Source organism: Pezoporus occidentalis, unplaced genomic scaffold, assembly GCF_034315485.1.
Source record: "Pezoporus occidentalis ecotype Australia unplaced genomic scaffold, CSIRO_AGI_Poc_V1 ctg180, whole genome shotgun sequence".
Taxonomy (NCBI): domain Eukaryota; kingdom Metazoa; phylum Chordata; class Aves; order Psittaciformes; family Psittacidae; genus Pezoporus; species Pezoporus occidentalis.
The window spans coordinates 1120851-1133504 of record NW_026913641.1 but is presented as its reverse complement, the minus strand read 5'-3'; the positions used below and the strand labels follow the sequence as shown (position 1 = coordinate 1133504).

At 44.5% G+C, this 12654-nt stretch overlaps 1 protein-coding gene across 4 annotated transcripts in view; it reads left to right on the top strand.

Moving 5' to 3' along the window:
- The first annotated feature begins 460 nt into the window (after positions 1-460).
- Positions 461-12654, top strand: part of ME2 (malic enzyme 2) — a 38107-nt gene continuing 25913 nt past the window's right edge. For 2 of the 4 annotated variants that reach the window (XM_062615384.1, XM_062615385.1), the window contains exon 1: positions 7445-7571. In XM_062615384.1, the coding sequence (XP_062471368.1) occupies positions 7464-7571 (108 nt within the window). In that variant the 5' untranslated portion in view covers positions 7445-7463. Of the gene's footprint in view, positions 733-7444; positions 7572-12654 lie in introns of those variants that run through there. The other 2 variants (XM_062615388.1, XM_062615386.1) reach the window with 2 other exon arrangements.

The window sequence follows — 12654 nt, the reverse complement described above, 5'->3', positions numbered from 1 at the left end:
CCAGGCTGCCCCAGCCCAGCTCTCTCAGCCTGGCTCCAGAGCAGAGCTGCTCCAGCCCTCGCAGCATCTCCATGGCCTCCTGTGGCCTCACTCCAACAGCTCCACGTCCCTCTTGTGCTGCTGCCCCAGAGCTGGATCAGGACTGCAGGGGGGGTCTCCCCATAGCGCAGCAGAGGGGCAGGATCCCCTCCCTGAGCTGCTGCTCACGCTCTGGGGGTGCAGCCCAGCACACGGGGGGGGTCTGGACTCACTGCACACGGGTCATGGGGAGCTCCGTGCCCGCCCCGCAGCCGCGGTCCCGCCGTACCAGGGCCCCGTCCGCCATGAGACCCCCGACCCTCACCGTCCCCTCAGGGCACGGACCTCACACAGCCCCGCCCCTCAGCGCTGATTCGCTGTCGCTCCCGCCTCATTAACATATCAGAGGCGGTGCCCGTTCGCGGGTTCCCTTGTGTCAGGGCGGTAGCTGCAGTTGATTGGCTGAGCCCGGCCACGGGCTGGCGAGCCGCCTTCCCCCTCATTGGCTACGCGATGCTGTCGGTCACGGGTGACGCCCCGCCCTCCGGGGTGTCCCTCGCCGGCGCCTCCTCGCCTGCCTCATTCAGTGGTGGGCTCCACGGTGGACGGAGCTCTGGCGGTGGGAGTTGCTGTGGCACAATAGACACAGGTCCTCGGCCAGCATCGCTCGGCAGGCAGCAGCCGCAGCAGCAGGAGGAGGTAGATCCCATTCTGGTAACAATCTTACGATTGCAATGGCGTACGAAAGGCCTCTCTTTACAACCCGTGTCTCGGGGGTGTTTTCTACAGAGCCTCGACCCTCGCTGCCTGTCCTCCTCCCTCTGAAACCTCTCCTCCGGCCCTGTACCCTGCGTGCTGCCAGGGTGAGGAGAGGCCGTCCGCTTCGCGCCCCGCCGAGCAGCAGCCGGAGGTGTGCGGTGGGCAGGGCCGGGGCGGCACCGGGGCCGGCAGGGCCCGGGCGTGTGGCCAGCCCCGTCCCACCCTGAGGGGACACGAAGCCCGTCGGGACGCAGGGAGCTCCGCGCCCCTCCGTTCGGTCCCCTGCGGTCGCTCTAAGTCGCACCAGACCCCCTCTGTGTTCGCTGTGAGGCCCCGAGGCTCGGCCTGCTGTGGGGACCCCCCCACCCCGGGGCCCGCTCCGCCCGCCGCGGCCCGCTGCCCTGGTCCCGGCCGGCTCCGGCGGCAGCTGGAAACCGAAAGAAGCCAAAGCGGGTGTTTTGCTGCGTGGGAAACAGGAGGTTGCATGGCCTCGTCCGTGCAGCGGAGCGTGTTTACCAGCTGTCAGAGCGGTGACAAACGCAGCTGCCGCCCTTCAAGAACAGCCCCCATCGCTGGAGGCTGCTCCTCGGATCAGGGTTGGGGGATGCTCCGCAGACCCCTTCATCCAGGGTGAAGCTGCTTTCCCAGCTATTTAGTGTTGGCCAATGGTCCCCATGCCGGCAGCGAAGTTTTACGCCGCGTCCCTAAATACTAGAGAATAAATGTTGGGCAGTAGCGGAGCTGCTGTTGGAAGAGGAAATGCTTGTCAGGCTGCTGGTATTTTTAGAGCAGACCTCGGGGTTTGCCTCTTGGGTCACAAGAAGCAGCAGTGGCTGTTTGAAGTGCCGCCGCCACAGGTCCCATGTCTGTCTTGGCCTCAGCCACAGCAGCTTCTCACGGTGCTGGTGTCTCAGCACCTTGGTGTGTTATGTCATGGCACATATCTCCCAACTGATTGAAGAAACCCTAAAATTTCGTTGACAAACAGCTGATTAAAACGGATGATCTTACAGCCAAGAAAGCTGTTGATTTGGTACCTTCGTGGTTTTAATTCCAAAATGTTACTAGTGAACCGCAGAGAGAAATTTTCTGTGTAAGAGTATATGCACATGGCTAATTTTGCTAGGCAGAGTAAGCAACCCATGTGTGTGTGCAGCCAGCAAGTGTTGAACGTGATGCTGGCCCTATAAGGTCTGTAGAAATTTGGTCCGAGCAAGTCTTTTTAAGCAACATTGTGTGTTACGGTCCCAGGACACAACTTCTGATCGTCCTGTGTGGCAACGTTCTGAGTCAGCAGTGTGAGTGCAGGCAAGATCTGAAGCTTTTCCTTCTGCAGGCTGTGGAAGAAGCTGTCAAAACGCGTGGTAGTATGTGCTGTGCGTGAGTGAGTACTAACTGAATCTTCATCTTCACTACTGGTGGCAGCACCTTTATTGCAACAGAAGGGCTTTGCGGTTACCTGGGCTGGTAACTCTTTGTGTATGGGTCATTTTCAGATTCTTCTGTGATTTAAACAGGACTTTTTTTTCTTTACAGTCCTTAATTATAGTGCACACCAAGGTTTGTAAGCGGTTGGCAGGTTCATACTTAACCTGATGGGCACTGAATTAGCCAGCAGCTCAGTTTCTCTGTGCTTATTGCTGAGCTGTTCTGCAAGGAAGTATTCCCTGTTGTAATTGTGCAGCAGTTTTTCAGAACATTCTTGTTTCTTTCTCAACTTGTCTCCAGAAAAACACGTATTTTTGATCTGAGTTGAGCTCTAATACAGAGATATATTGGTTCTCCAGAATAAAGCAACAACGCCTTTCTGTTTATTTCTGCAGTTTTTCAGAGGATTCTGCAGGATAAAGCCTTTGCCCTACAGGGATGCACCTGCGTTTACAACAGGTAGCCACCCCAGTTAGACAAATGGGATAAAATCAAGAATGTGAAGTCATCTGCTTGTCAGAGAAGGCTGAAAATACTGCTGCTGCAGTTTCCACAGCACAGGATAATGGACTTTCTGGTGCTTAAGTAAAATGTTTAGGTCAGATCCATTAATGTATAAAAAAGCAATAGCTCTCTGATGTTGTATGGTAAGAGCTTTTATGAACCAAGACTCCAATAACAAGCAACTCAGCCCTAGATAAAGTAATTCAGAGGGCACAGGCTGTTTTTGCAAAGGTGTTCTGAAATGATTCTCGTTTGAATTCACCTAAGTGTGCTTCATTTGCTGAATATTTCAAGCCTCAAGTTGTGAACTTATTTGCTCTATTTACATGCTTCACATCTAACTTTTCTCCTTATTGAAATGATTACCTCAGAATAAGAAGGAAGAAAAGTTTCAATATGTTAAAGATCTGCTTCCAAAAGGACCCACTTATTGCTGCCAAACCTTTTATTAGTAACATCTTCCCATATGATTATTCATTTTAATCTGCAGATCTCACGGTATATTAGAAATGTTTGCTGGAAGGAACACAAAACATTATTACCACCATTTTCTGCTAACTTTCCCCTGTGGTGTCTGACGAGCTCAGGGAATCAGAGGTGCAGAGTTACTGTGAGGAACTGCATGGCCCAGCCTCATCTCTCTGCTCCTTCCTCCTCACATGTATGTGCTTCTGCTGTGAAACAGTGTCACCTTCCCCTTGATCCACAAAGAAGGGTGCAGGAAAAGCTGCTTTAAGTAAAAGTCTCATTGGGAAGCACGTTTATTGTTGATGCTTGTGTAATGTAATAATTTTAGACTGCTTTATCATTACTGAAGTGATGAAGCCAGGTAGTGTGTGCCTGGTTTGTGTCATGCTTGGGTAGGCAAGTCTTTTCTGTTTGTTAAAAAGAGTAACAGTGAGAGAACACTGCAGTCATGCATCCACAGCAGACCCACTGCATAGACTGCTGCGGGTGTATAAGAGAAAATGTTTGTTGGCCCTAGAGCAGTGGTGCTTAAAAACAAAAACTGACTGAGGCCAGAAAGATTGGAAACACTTTGGGGTCTGTAGGGTCTTGAACTAACAATTCCAACAAGTATTAGCAAGAACAAGTTTCTGTTAACACACAAGTCTTGGTAACTTTTGTACATGGAGGAAAGGTCAGAACTGTTCATTTATGCAAGATTTCAGGAATACTTGAAACCTATTTATGTTTAGCCATCCTTCAGACTGAAGGATGACTGCAGACTCATTAGGCACAAGTTGTTGTCTACTCATCTGCATTAAGGTATAATCCACGTAACAGGCAGCCTGCGCAGCAACTGAAGCAAACCTTGCTTTAATTGATGCTGAGCTTCCTGACTCTCTGAGCAACATAATTGCACCTTTTAAAAGTATTACGAACCTTTCCCTTAAAAGTAGCTTTTGCAATTTTACAAATCCATAATTGCAGCAGCAAAACATTTGCTCCTAGATAAGGACACTTGTGCAGTATTGGTAATTAGTTTGACCTGGCCAGATGCCTCCTGATAAGGCACAGCAGAGAGCTGTCATCTGTTATACTTAAGAATTTAATTCTCTTAAATTGTAGCACAGCATGTACACAGTAATAAGTCAGAAATTACCAATTGAATTGGATTAGGTTTAGTGGTACACTTATGGTCTCATCTAGTCCATACCACTGAGAGAAGAAAACAAGTCCTTGTTCTGCTTATGCTGACACATGATTTAGCTGGCTTTTATTCCCCTTTCAATTCCTCTGCTTTCTTTGCAGACATTGCACAACCTCTGTCCTCTGTGGATGGTTTTCACATCATTGCAACCCCCTCACTTTCCTTCAGTTGACATCCTTCCCCTTTTCTATCAGGCTCTGCTATCAAAATCAATATTCCTTTTTCGTATGGATAAAGTAGCATCATCTCAAGCCTTGCCACTCTTCTACAAAACCATCATAACAGTTTAAAAACAAAGAAGCATGACCCAACTTTTTCATCTTCTTGAAACCAGGTATTAGTTTGGGGACTGTTCTTCCAGACCTGTCCTTGCAGCTTGCTGCCTGCCAAAAGTGCTTCCCAGAAACAGGGCTGGCAATAAAAGCCACTGGACATGAGGCTTTGTGTCCCTTCTTTTTTCCCATGAGGTCAGGAGAGAAGTGGTGCTGCCCAGGGCAGCTTGTTTGTTGACAGTCAGACCATGCTGCATTTAAAGGATTTTTATTGTCTGATGGCATCTTTCATGTGAGAAGCTCTGTCCCAAGCTTCTAGTGTGAGCTGGTTTTTATGGCTACCTCAGTGCTCCATCTGGCTTAAACTGTCTGTGAGCAGAGCCAGCCTGGGAGCTCTGTTTTAAGCAGTGGTAAACCATTGACAGCACATATGGATGTAGACCTGATTTTTAATCTTAAGGGTTACTGTACATGTGTTCTTGAGGAGGAATTAGGGCTTGTGAAGAAGGAGCATGTGGGCATAGGGGTGGCTTGTTCTTGCCAGGCTGGTGGCCAGCAGAGCTGGGAGGAGGTGGTGAGTCATGGAGGGCCGTGGCCACACTGGCAAAGCACAGAGCTCTTGGCATCTCTACAGAGGAATGTGGACCAGGGATGGGGGAAGATATTTCTGTTGTGGTTTCAGAGTAAGTCATGTTAAGGTGAGTTTTGGAGGCAGGTTCTTGCTAAAACATGTTTAAAAGTCTGCAGCAAAAGGAGTTAGAGGAGAAGGGCAAGATGGGAGGTGAAACAAATAAACAATTAAAAGAGCAAGAGAAGGAGAGCTCAGGAGTGAGTAACCAGTCAGGTTTTATGCTGGATATAAATTAACTGGGATTTTATCTCTTGGATCTAAACTGAGTTGAAAATGAATCCTGATTCTCCCACTTGCTTTATGTATCTAAGATACCTCCACCAAGGGAATAATTTTAGGTACACCTCAGAGGAGAGGAGTAAGTCTTCTTTCTCACAGAAGAGAAGCAAGTAACATCTCTAAGATTTGAATCACACACCTGAAAAGTCTTTTTTTCTCTCTCTTGTTGATTAGAGAGCTAATTGATCAAGTTGGGAGACATCTGGGCCACAGTCTTGCTTGTTTCTTAAATGCTTATTAGTTGCAATGAAGTTATTTAGATTTAATTAGAGTAAGATAAGGTGGGGTGTTTGGCTTACTTTTCAATTTCTTGTTTAAGGTGTTTGCTCATGATAGACTGAAGTCACCCAAATACCACATGGATGGGATGTGGGCTGAGGTTTGCTGTGACTCTCACCACAGATCGTTTTTAGCCTCGTGTGTGAGGAGATGGGCGCACAAGTGTATAATGATAGCAATGAGCAATTGGGATTAAAACGAGTTAGGACTGAATTTGCCATTCCTAAAGGCTGGTTGTTTTGCAGGATGAAATCAATTTTGCTGATCTGTTGCTGGTTTCTAGGTGCCCTGAGTTCTGGCACATAAGCTGTGTTTAGCCCACCACTAGCTGGTTTAGGGAGGAATCAATGTTAAAAGCAACATGTGTTTGTAGTGCTGGAAGGCTCCCATTCTTCCTCTCTCCAAGTAAATTTATGTTCTTTTCTATGAAACAGCTGAACATGTGGGTTTTGAGTGGAACTTTTTTCCAACAGCAAGGCATAAACAAGCAAACAGGATGAGAGAAAGGGATCCTTCTGAATGTCAGCGCTGCTTTATCATGGGTAGAAGAGAAACTCGGGAGTAACTACTGATGAAAAATACTATGTTTTCATGTTCTTTTACTGCTTGGAAAGATTTTGAAGAAAATCCTCAGACTGTAACTTGTAAGATCAGCCTGTTGTCTTAAAAGCTGATTATGTGTAAATTTAATTATAGAGAGGTCTTCTGAAGTATTCAGGCTATATTTAAGATAATGAAGTTTTGTTCCTTAATCTAATTTTGGCTTCCATCTGGAAGAAATTAAAAATCCAAATCACGCATCATTTCAGTCCTTAAAAATGTCTCATAACCTGCTTTACTGTCCTAGCCTGTGCCTTGGACATAAACAAGTAGCTGGGTCAGGGGATGGTGGAGCATGGGATGCAGGGGTCCCATGCCATGCTGATCTGGATTTCTGCCTTGCTGTCTATAAGCCTGATGCTTAAGGGATATTTATTTTATTAGACAAACGTATCCTTTATTGAAAAGGATATAGTCCTTCTTAAAATAGCTTTTTGTTTTAGGTTTGGAATTTGAAAAAAATCTAAGCATGGAGTCCAGAGTTCAGTGAATTTCTGACCATTTTAATTCTACATTTAATCTAGTTTTCATATGCTAACAGACATAGTTTCTTTCTTTTCTGCTATCCAGGCGACAAGACTTCATGGTTGGAGAAACTCAGTTTAAGTTTTCCTGCTGTACTAGCCCAAGTCATTCTGTCCTCCCTGGTATTTATACTGGTGCCAGTTTCATGGGTCACCACAGAAGGTTAATATTTGCTAATGGCAATTTGCTCTGGGTTTATGGTGCTATAAGACAATACTTACTGAATGCTGCCTGATTGCAGCCCACAGCATAATGCTAGCTCACATCAGTGTCCCTGTGTATTCTCTCCACTCACTCATGTGCTCTCGTTGCTGTAAAGACTCCCTTTTTTTCTTTTCCTTGCTGCTGGAAGGCCATTTTGTGTTATTATCACAATGTTAAGAACAAAGACTTTTATCTAGCATGTTCCTATTCCTTTTACAACAGATGGCCTACAAATATGAATATTAGTTCTGCTGCCTCTGCATCTGAATGGTTTTCTTTCCCTTTTTCCAGGTGCAGTATAGGAGGAAAGATGTTTTCCCGACTGAGAGCTGCTACCACTCCCTGTGTGATGGCATGTCGCAGCGTGCACACGAAAGAGAAGGGCAAGCCACTGATGTTAAACCCAAGAACAAACAAGGTTGGTACTGTATGGTTATCAAATACCTTATCTTCATTTGGTAATTGTCCAGTGGAGCTTGGTCCAGGGTTAAACCACCTCCTGCAGGTGTACTGGGACGCAGCCAAAAAAGGGTACAGAAGAAAGAGGAGTCAGCGATCATTTCAGGTTTACTACCTGGATGCCTACAGTACAAGGACTTCCAATAACACCTTCTGCTTCTGTCAGCCTGTGCCTCCCCTTGTTTGCTGTGGTTTACGCAATCAGTACTGCTCCTTCCTTGTGCCCAATGAAGAGTTGCTGATTCTTGCTGATTACTGGCTTAGGTTTTGGGACTGGTTGAATTCAAGTAAAGCTTTAGCAGTTAAAGAGTCTTATTTCATAGTCTGCAAAAGTTAATTCTGAATTCAGTCTTGCTTGTGATAGAAAGTGTTACCCTCTTTGTCCTAGTCCTGGCTTTTTCCTGCAACACTGTGACTTGGGACTGAGCCATATGAATAAGAAACATCCCTGTGCAGAGAGTTGGACTGAAAGCATCTAAAAATAAACCTTGAATAGAGCTGGGAGGTAGAGACGTTAATTCCCTGCATGGGGAGGAGCTTCTCCTAAGAAAGTAACTTTTTTTTTTTTTCACCCTTCACAAAAAAATTCATATTTCCCCAAACCCATTCCTAATCTCTTTGTTTTATTTCCTGTAGTAGCAGTAGCCTTCAGGAATCTTCAGGAATGTGCAAACTAAAACTAGTAAGAAATGAGATGAGAGCTTTTGGTAGCTCATCCAAGATGTTGAAAATAGCCAACAAAGGTGACAAAGCTAGCCTCCCCTGGCAAGGTATTTCCTGAGCAATGGAGCTATGGAAGCTGGACTTCCATAGTTCTGTCTTGTGTTAGTAATGTCTGCCTTTTTGCTCCTTCTCCATTCTCTGATTTTTATTCCCCTCCGCTTTCCTTTAACACTTTATATTTCCTCTTCACTGTTAAGTTTCTTGCCTTCCTTTTCTGCCCATGGCCCTGACTCCTCCTATCCCCTTGTGTTCTTAGCTCCATCCCATGCCCTGTTTGCCTGCATGCAAAGAAGATGCGCTGCTATAAGCTGGCCAGCTGGCAAGCCAACCACATAACCCCAAGCCTTTCTGTCAGCAGAAGGGCTAGGCTGGCTCTTTCCCCTGCATGGCAAATGTATTTTGTCCCTCTCATGTCCCTGCCTCTCTTTTTGTCAGAATTAGATGTTGGCCAGTGGGCTCAAAATACCCATGGAGGATATTAAGCTAGAAACTGAAGGCTGTATCTCCTTGTGTTCTGCCTTTAACAACAGGGAGAATTGCTCCAGTGTGCCTTTTGGCAAGCATGATTCCTAAGTGTCCTCAAGAGAAAAGAAGAGGACAAGATGTAGACCGGCAGTCATGTTTCTTTCTGTTTCTTGTGTGACATGCTTAGATACTGCGTGAATGCCGGTTGCCTATAGAGAGCGTGAGCTGTAGAGGTTAGAGACTGGCTGACTGCAAAAGTGAAATTGGGATTGCTGTGTCAGGGAAGGAGAAAAGAGCAGATTGGTGTGATTTGTCAAGATCAGATTATCTCAAGTCTTTTCTGAACTATAAACACTTTGACATGCCAGTGGAAATCGTTTCATGCCCTGTAAGCTTTTCCAAGGCTGATTATGCAACAGTATTCAGAAACAAGAACAATAGGTCATTTCTTACTGTTTTTATAGTGGTGATATTACTTTAATTTTTATTACTTTTTTTTGAGCCTGGAATTCTCTGGTGGACTGAGGACATTGCAGTATTTATGGTTTGGGTTTTTTTGAGGAGGAACAGGGAAGATCAGAGAGCTGCTGACTAACAGCAGTTTAGTTTTCTTGACTTCTGAATATCTCCAAGAAATGTTACTTGTGAGAGGTGAAAAACTTGTCATATTTGTTTGGCTCTGTTGTGTCAGTCTGACTTTAAGGCTGACACCTGTTTGAATGGATCTGTTAGCTAGTTAAGTGATCCTGCTTGAGACAAGATGCAGTATCTATACAGAGACCTGTTTTGGAAATTCAGCGTAGAAATAAATGATTGACTAAATATGCAAAGTACTTTACCCCTTGTGCTTTTCTTGTCCCCAGTGCCTCATGTGCATGTATGTGTATCATACATATACAGGCACAGATAAAGGGCTTTATCTCTTGCTGGCAGCTTTTTGAGATTATCATTTTTAGCTGTTGATGTTTAGCTTTTACAGTCCCCATCAGCTCTGCAGAACATTTTGTCTTCTTTTATTATGTGGGCCCTAAAATAAGAACTGCAAGATGGCAGCATCAGTAACAGAAAACCACCCTTCCCCTTGTGCAAATTGATCTGCTCTTGGGCTGTGCTATAGGAGTTTCTTTTTTTTCTCTCATCATTTGTGTTTTTAATTCTTCTCTTTCCCATCCTTACCTGTCTTTTGCTTGTGCATATACCAGCTGCATGAGCTGGTTTGGTGTTTTATGGTTCCATGATGCTTGATTTCAGCTCTGTGGCAGGGATTCAAGTTACAGTTAATTGGCTTCAGGACCTTTTATTCTGCTGAAGATCCCCTGCTGTGACAAGCCTGTTGGATGCTTAGAACACTGTTAGGACAATCTCGTTTGTTTAGTACTGGCAATTAAATTGGTACTTATATTGTGGTAATGCTTCAGATTCTCATTCAAGGGTCAGGATTTATTCTTCCAGCACAAAACATGATGCATGACTACATCATCCCTGACCTTGGCAATGTCCATTCTGCCATATAGAGTGCCATCATTATGTCTTTGTCTTCACTGGAAATACATAAGCTGTAATACCATCTGTATGTTTGCTTTCTGTGTGCTTGCAGCAAATTTGTGGCACTTAATAATTTGTGACACTTTCTGTGTTGGTGACTTTTCTACCTCGTGGCATCAGTTCTTATTCTCTAAGTGTGTGACTGTTTTGTACGGTTGATTCCATTACCCTTTTCTGTCACTCTGTTTCTCAATACTGTGTGGTTATTTCATTCTTTAATATCTTTCTCCTGTACTGACAGTGCCTCTCAAACTTTTAGCTGCAGCCAACATCTTTAGGACATTGCATTAAATACGCATGTATGCATACATATTTTATGTATGCATGCATATGCTTGGGCACGTATGCATGGGATTACATGGTAAGTCTTTTTAAAAAGAAACCATATAAGGAAGAAATTCTTTACTGTGAGGGTGGTGAGGCACTGGAATGGGTTGCCCAGGGAGGTTGTGAATGCTCCATCCCTGGCAGTGTTCAAGGCCAGGTTGGACAGAGCCTTTGGTGGCATGGTTTAGTGTGAAGTGCTCCTGCCCATGGCAGGGGGTTGGAACTGGATGATCTTAAGGTCCTTCCCAACCCAAACCATTCTATGATTCTATATCACAAGTGGCAGTTTAACCCCAGACCGATTCATGAGGAACTGTCCCAGTGTCTGTCTTCCATATGGGTGCTCATCTTCTCATATGTTGTGTTTAGCTAGACTACTAATCACAGTTTCATCTGTGTTCATCCCCCACATTTTCAGCCCAATTTATTTTCCTGTATGCCTTAATGAATACTTCCAGAAACTCTTGACAGATTCCTTTTGTATAAAGAATCAGTTTCCTTAAGAAAAATGTATGTAACCTCACTGACTTTAGGTAAATATTCAAACTGTGTTTCCAATTGGGAATAAAAAACAAAATAAAGAAACCCAACCCAAAGTTAAAGCTACTTGGACAAAACAAATAAGATAGGACAAGAGAATGTGCAGAAATATAATATGAACTTGAAGATCTAAAAGCAGATTGTCCTTTCCACTGCCCTTTCTCACCATGCTGTTTTTTGACACATTTGATTTTTTTTATTTTAATACTTTTCAGACTGTGTCGGTTGGGTCAAGCAGCCAGGGTGTGGAATACACAATGCCCATCTGCCTTCCTGGAGAAAGCGAGATAGGCAGGATGTGGAGAAGTACTTCAGATGATAATTGTCATGTTGCTAGGAAATGCAGTGCTTGAAATAATACCGTTTCTGATCGGTTGCAAAGAAATATTCTAGAAGGCAGGAAATGGATAGAAACTGCTTTTATCAGCTTCCTTGAGATCTGCATGCTTTTAGAGGGAATTAAATGTGGAAAGATGGACCTGTTTAACCAGCTTTTATCATCTGTCTGAAAAGGTGCTATAGGTGCCAAAGGTGGTAGGTTGTACTACACCTCGTTTTACTTAGATCAGCTGTTCTGCTCAGGACTTGTGAGCTGGTGGATGGAGGAAGGAAGGAAACTGTTTTTGCTTTTAGTTTTTTTTGGCTTTGGGTTTTTTTAGTTGTAGGATTAATGCCATTAAAGGGGAACAAAAGCAGTGTCATCTGCTCAGTTAGAAAAACAGCAGCTTAATGAAATGTCTCTGAGGTGCTCAGGGATGCTATATGATGAACCATTTCAGTCATCATGCACATGATTTGCAAGGTACAGCTTTAACATAACTGTCGGTGCTTGGAAGCAAACCCTGGGGAGGCTGTATGACTTTCTTCCCAGTGTGAAGGCTGTTTCTGATTTTTCCCCATTTTCTGCAGGGGGAATGCTTTTAGTTGAAGCCACGTCAGTAGTAAATGAGAGCTACTGCAGGCAGCAGCCAAAGTGGCTTACATTTGGTTCCACACATACAGAGGTAGTACAAGAAGTGGTGGCATCTTTGCCTGCAGTGAGACGATGGGTTTTAAAGCCTGCATAACCTGGGGAATGTCTGGGTCATTTCATGGATCAGAAGGAAGTTAGATTGCTGTGTTCTATCAGCTGCTCCCTCCAGTATGTGTGTTACAAGTCTCTGGAAGAATAAAGGTACAAAATTGAGTTTAAAAGATGAAGAAGGAGAAATCAAAGGAGATTTGCATGCTGTCACTGTTCTCATAAACACAGAGAAACTTTGAATCTGTGGTTGAGATAGCAAATACACCTTTGATTTATATGCATGAACTTCATTAATTTGCAGTGGAGACATGTTGTGCAGTCGTGAACTTTGATTTATCAAAAGGAAGTAGAGTTAAGAGAAGCAGCCCACAATCCAGTGTAAAACCTGCTTTATTTTAAAAATGTTTATGATGCTATT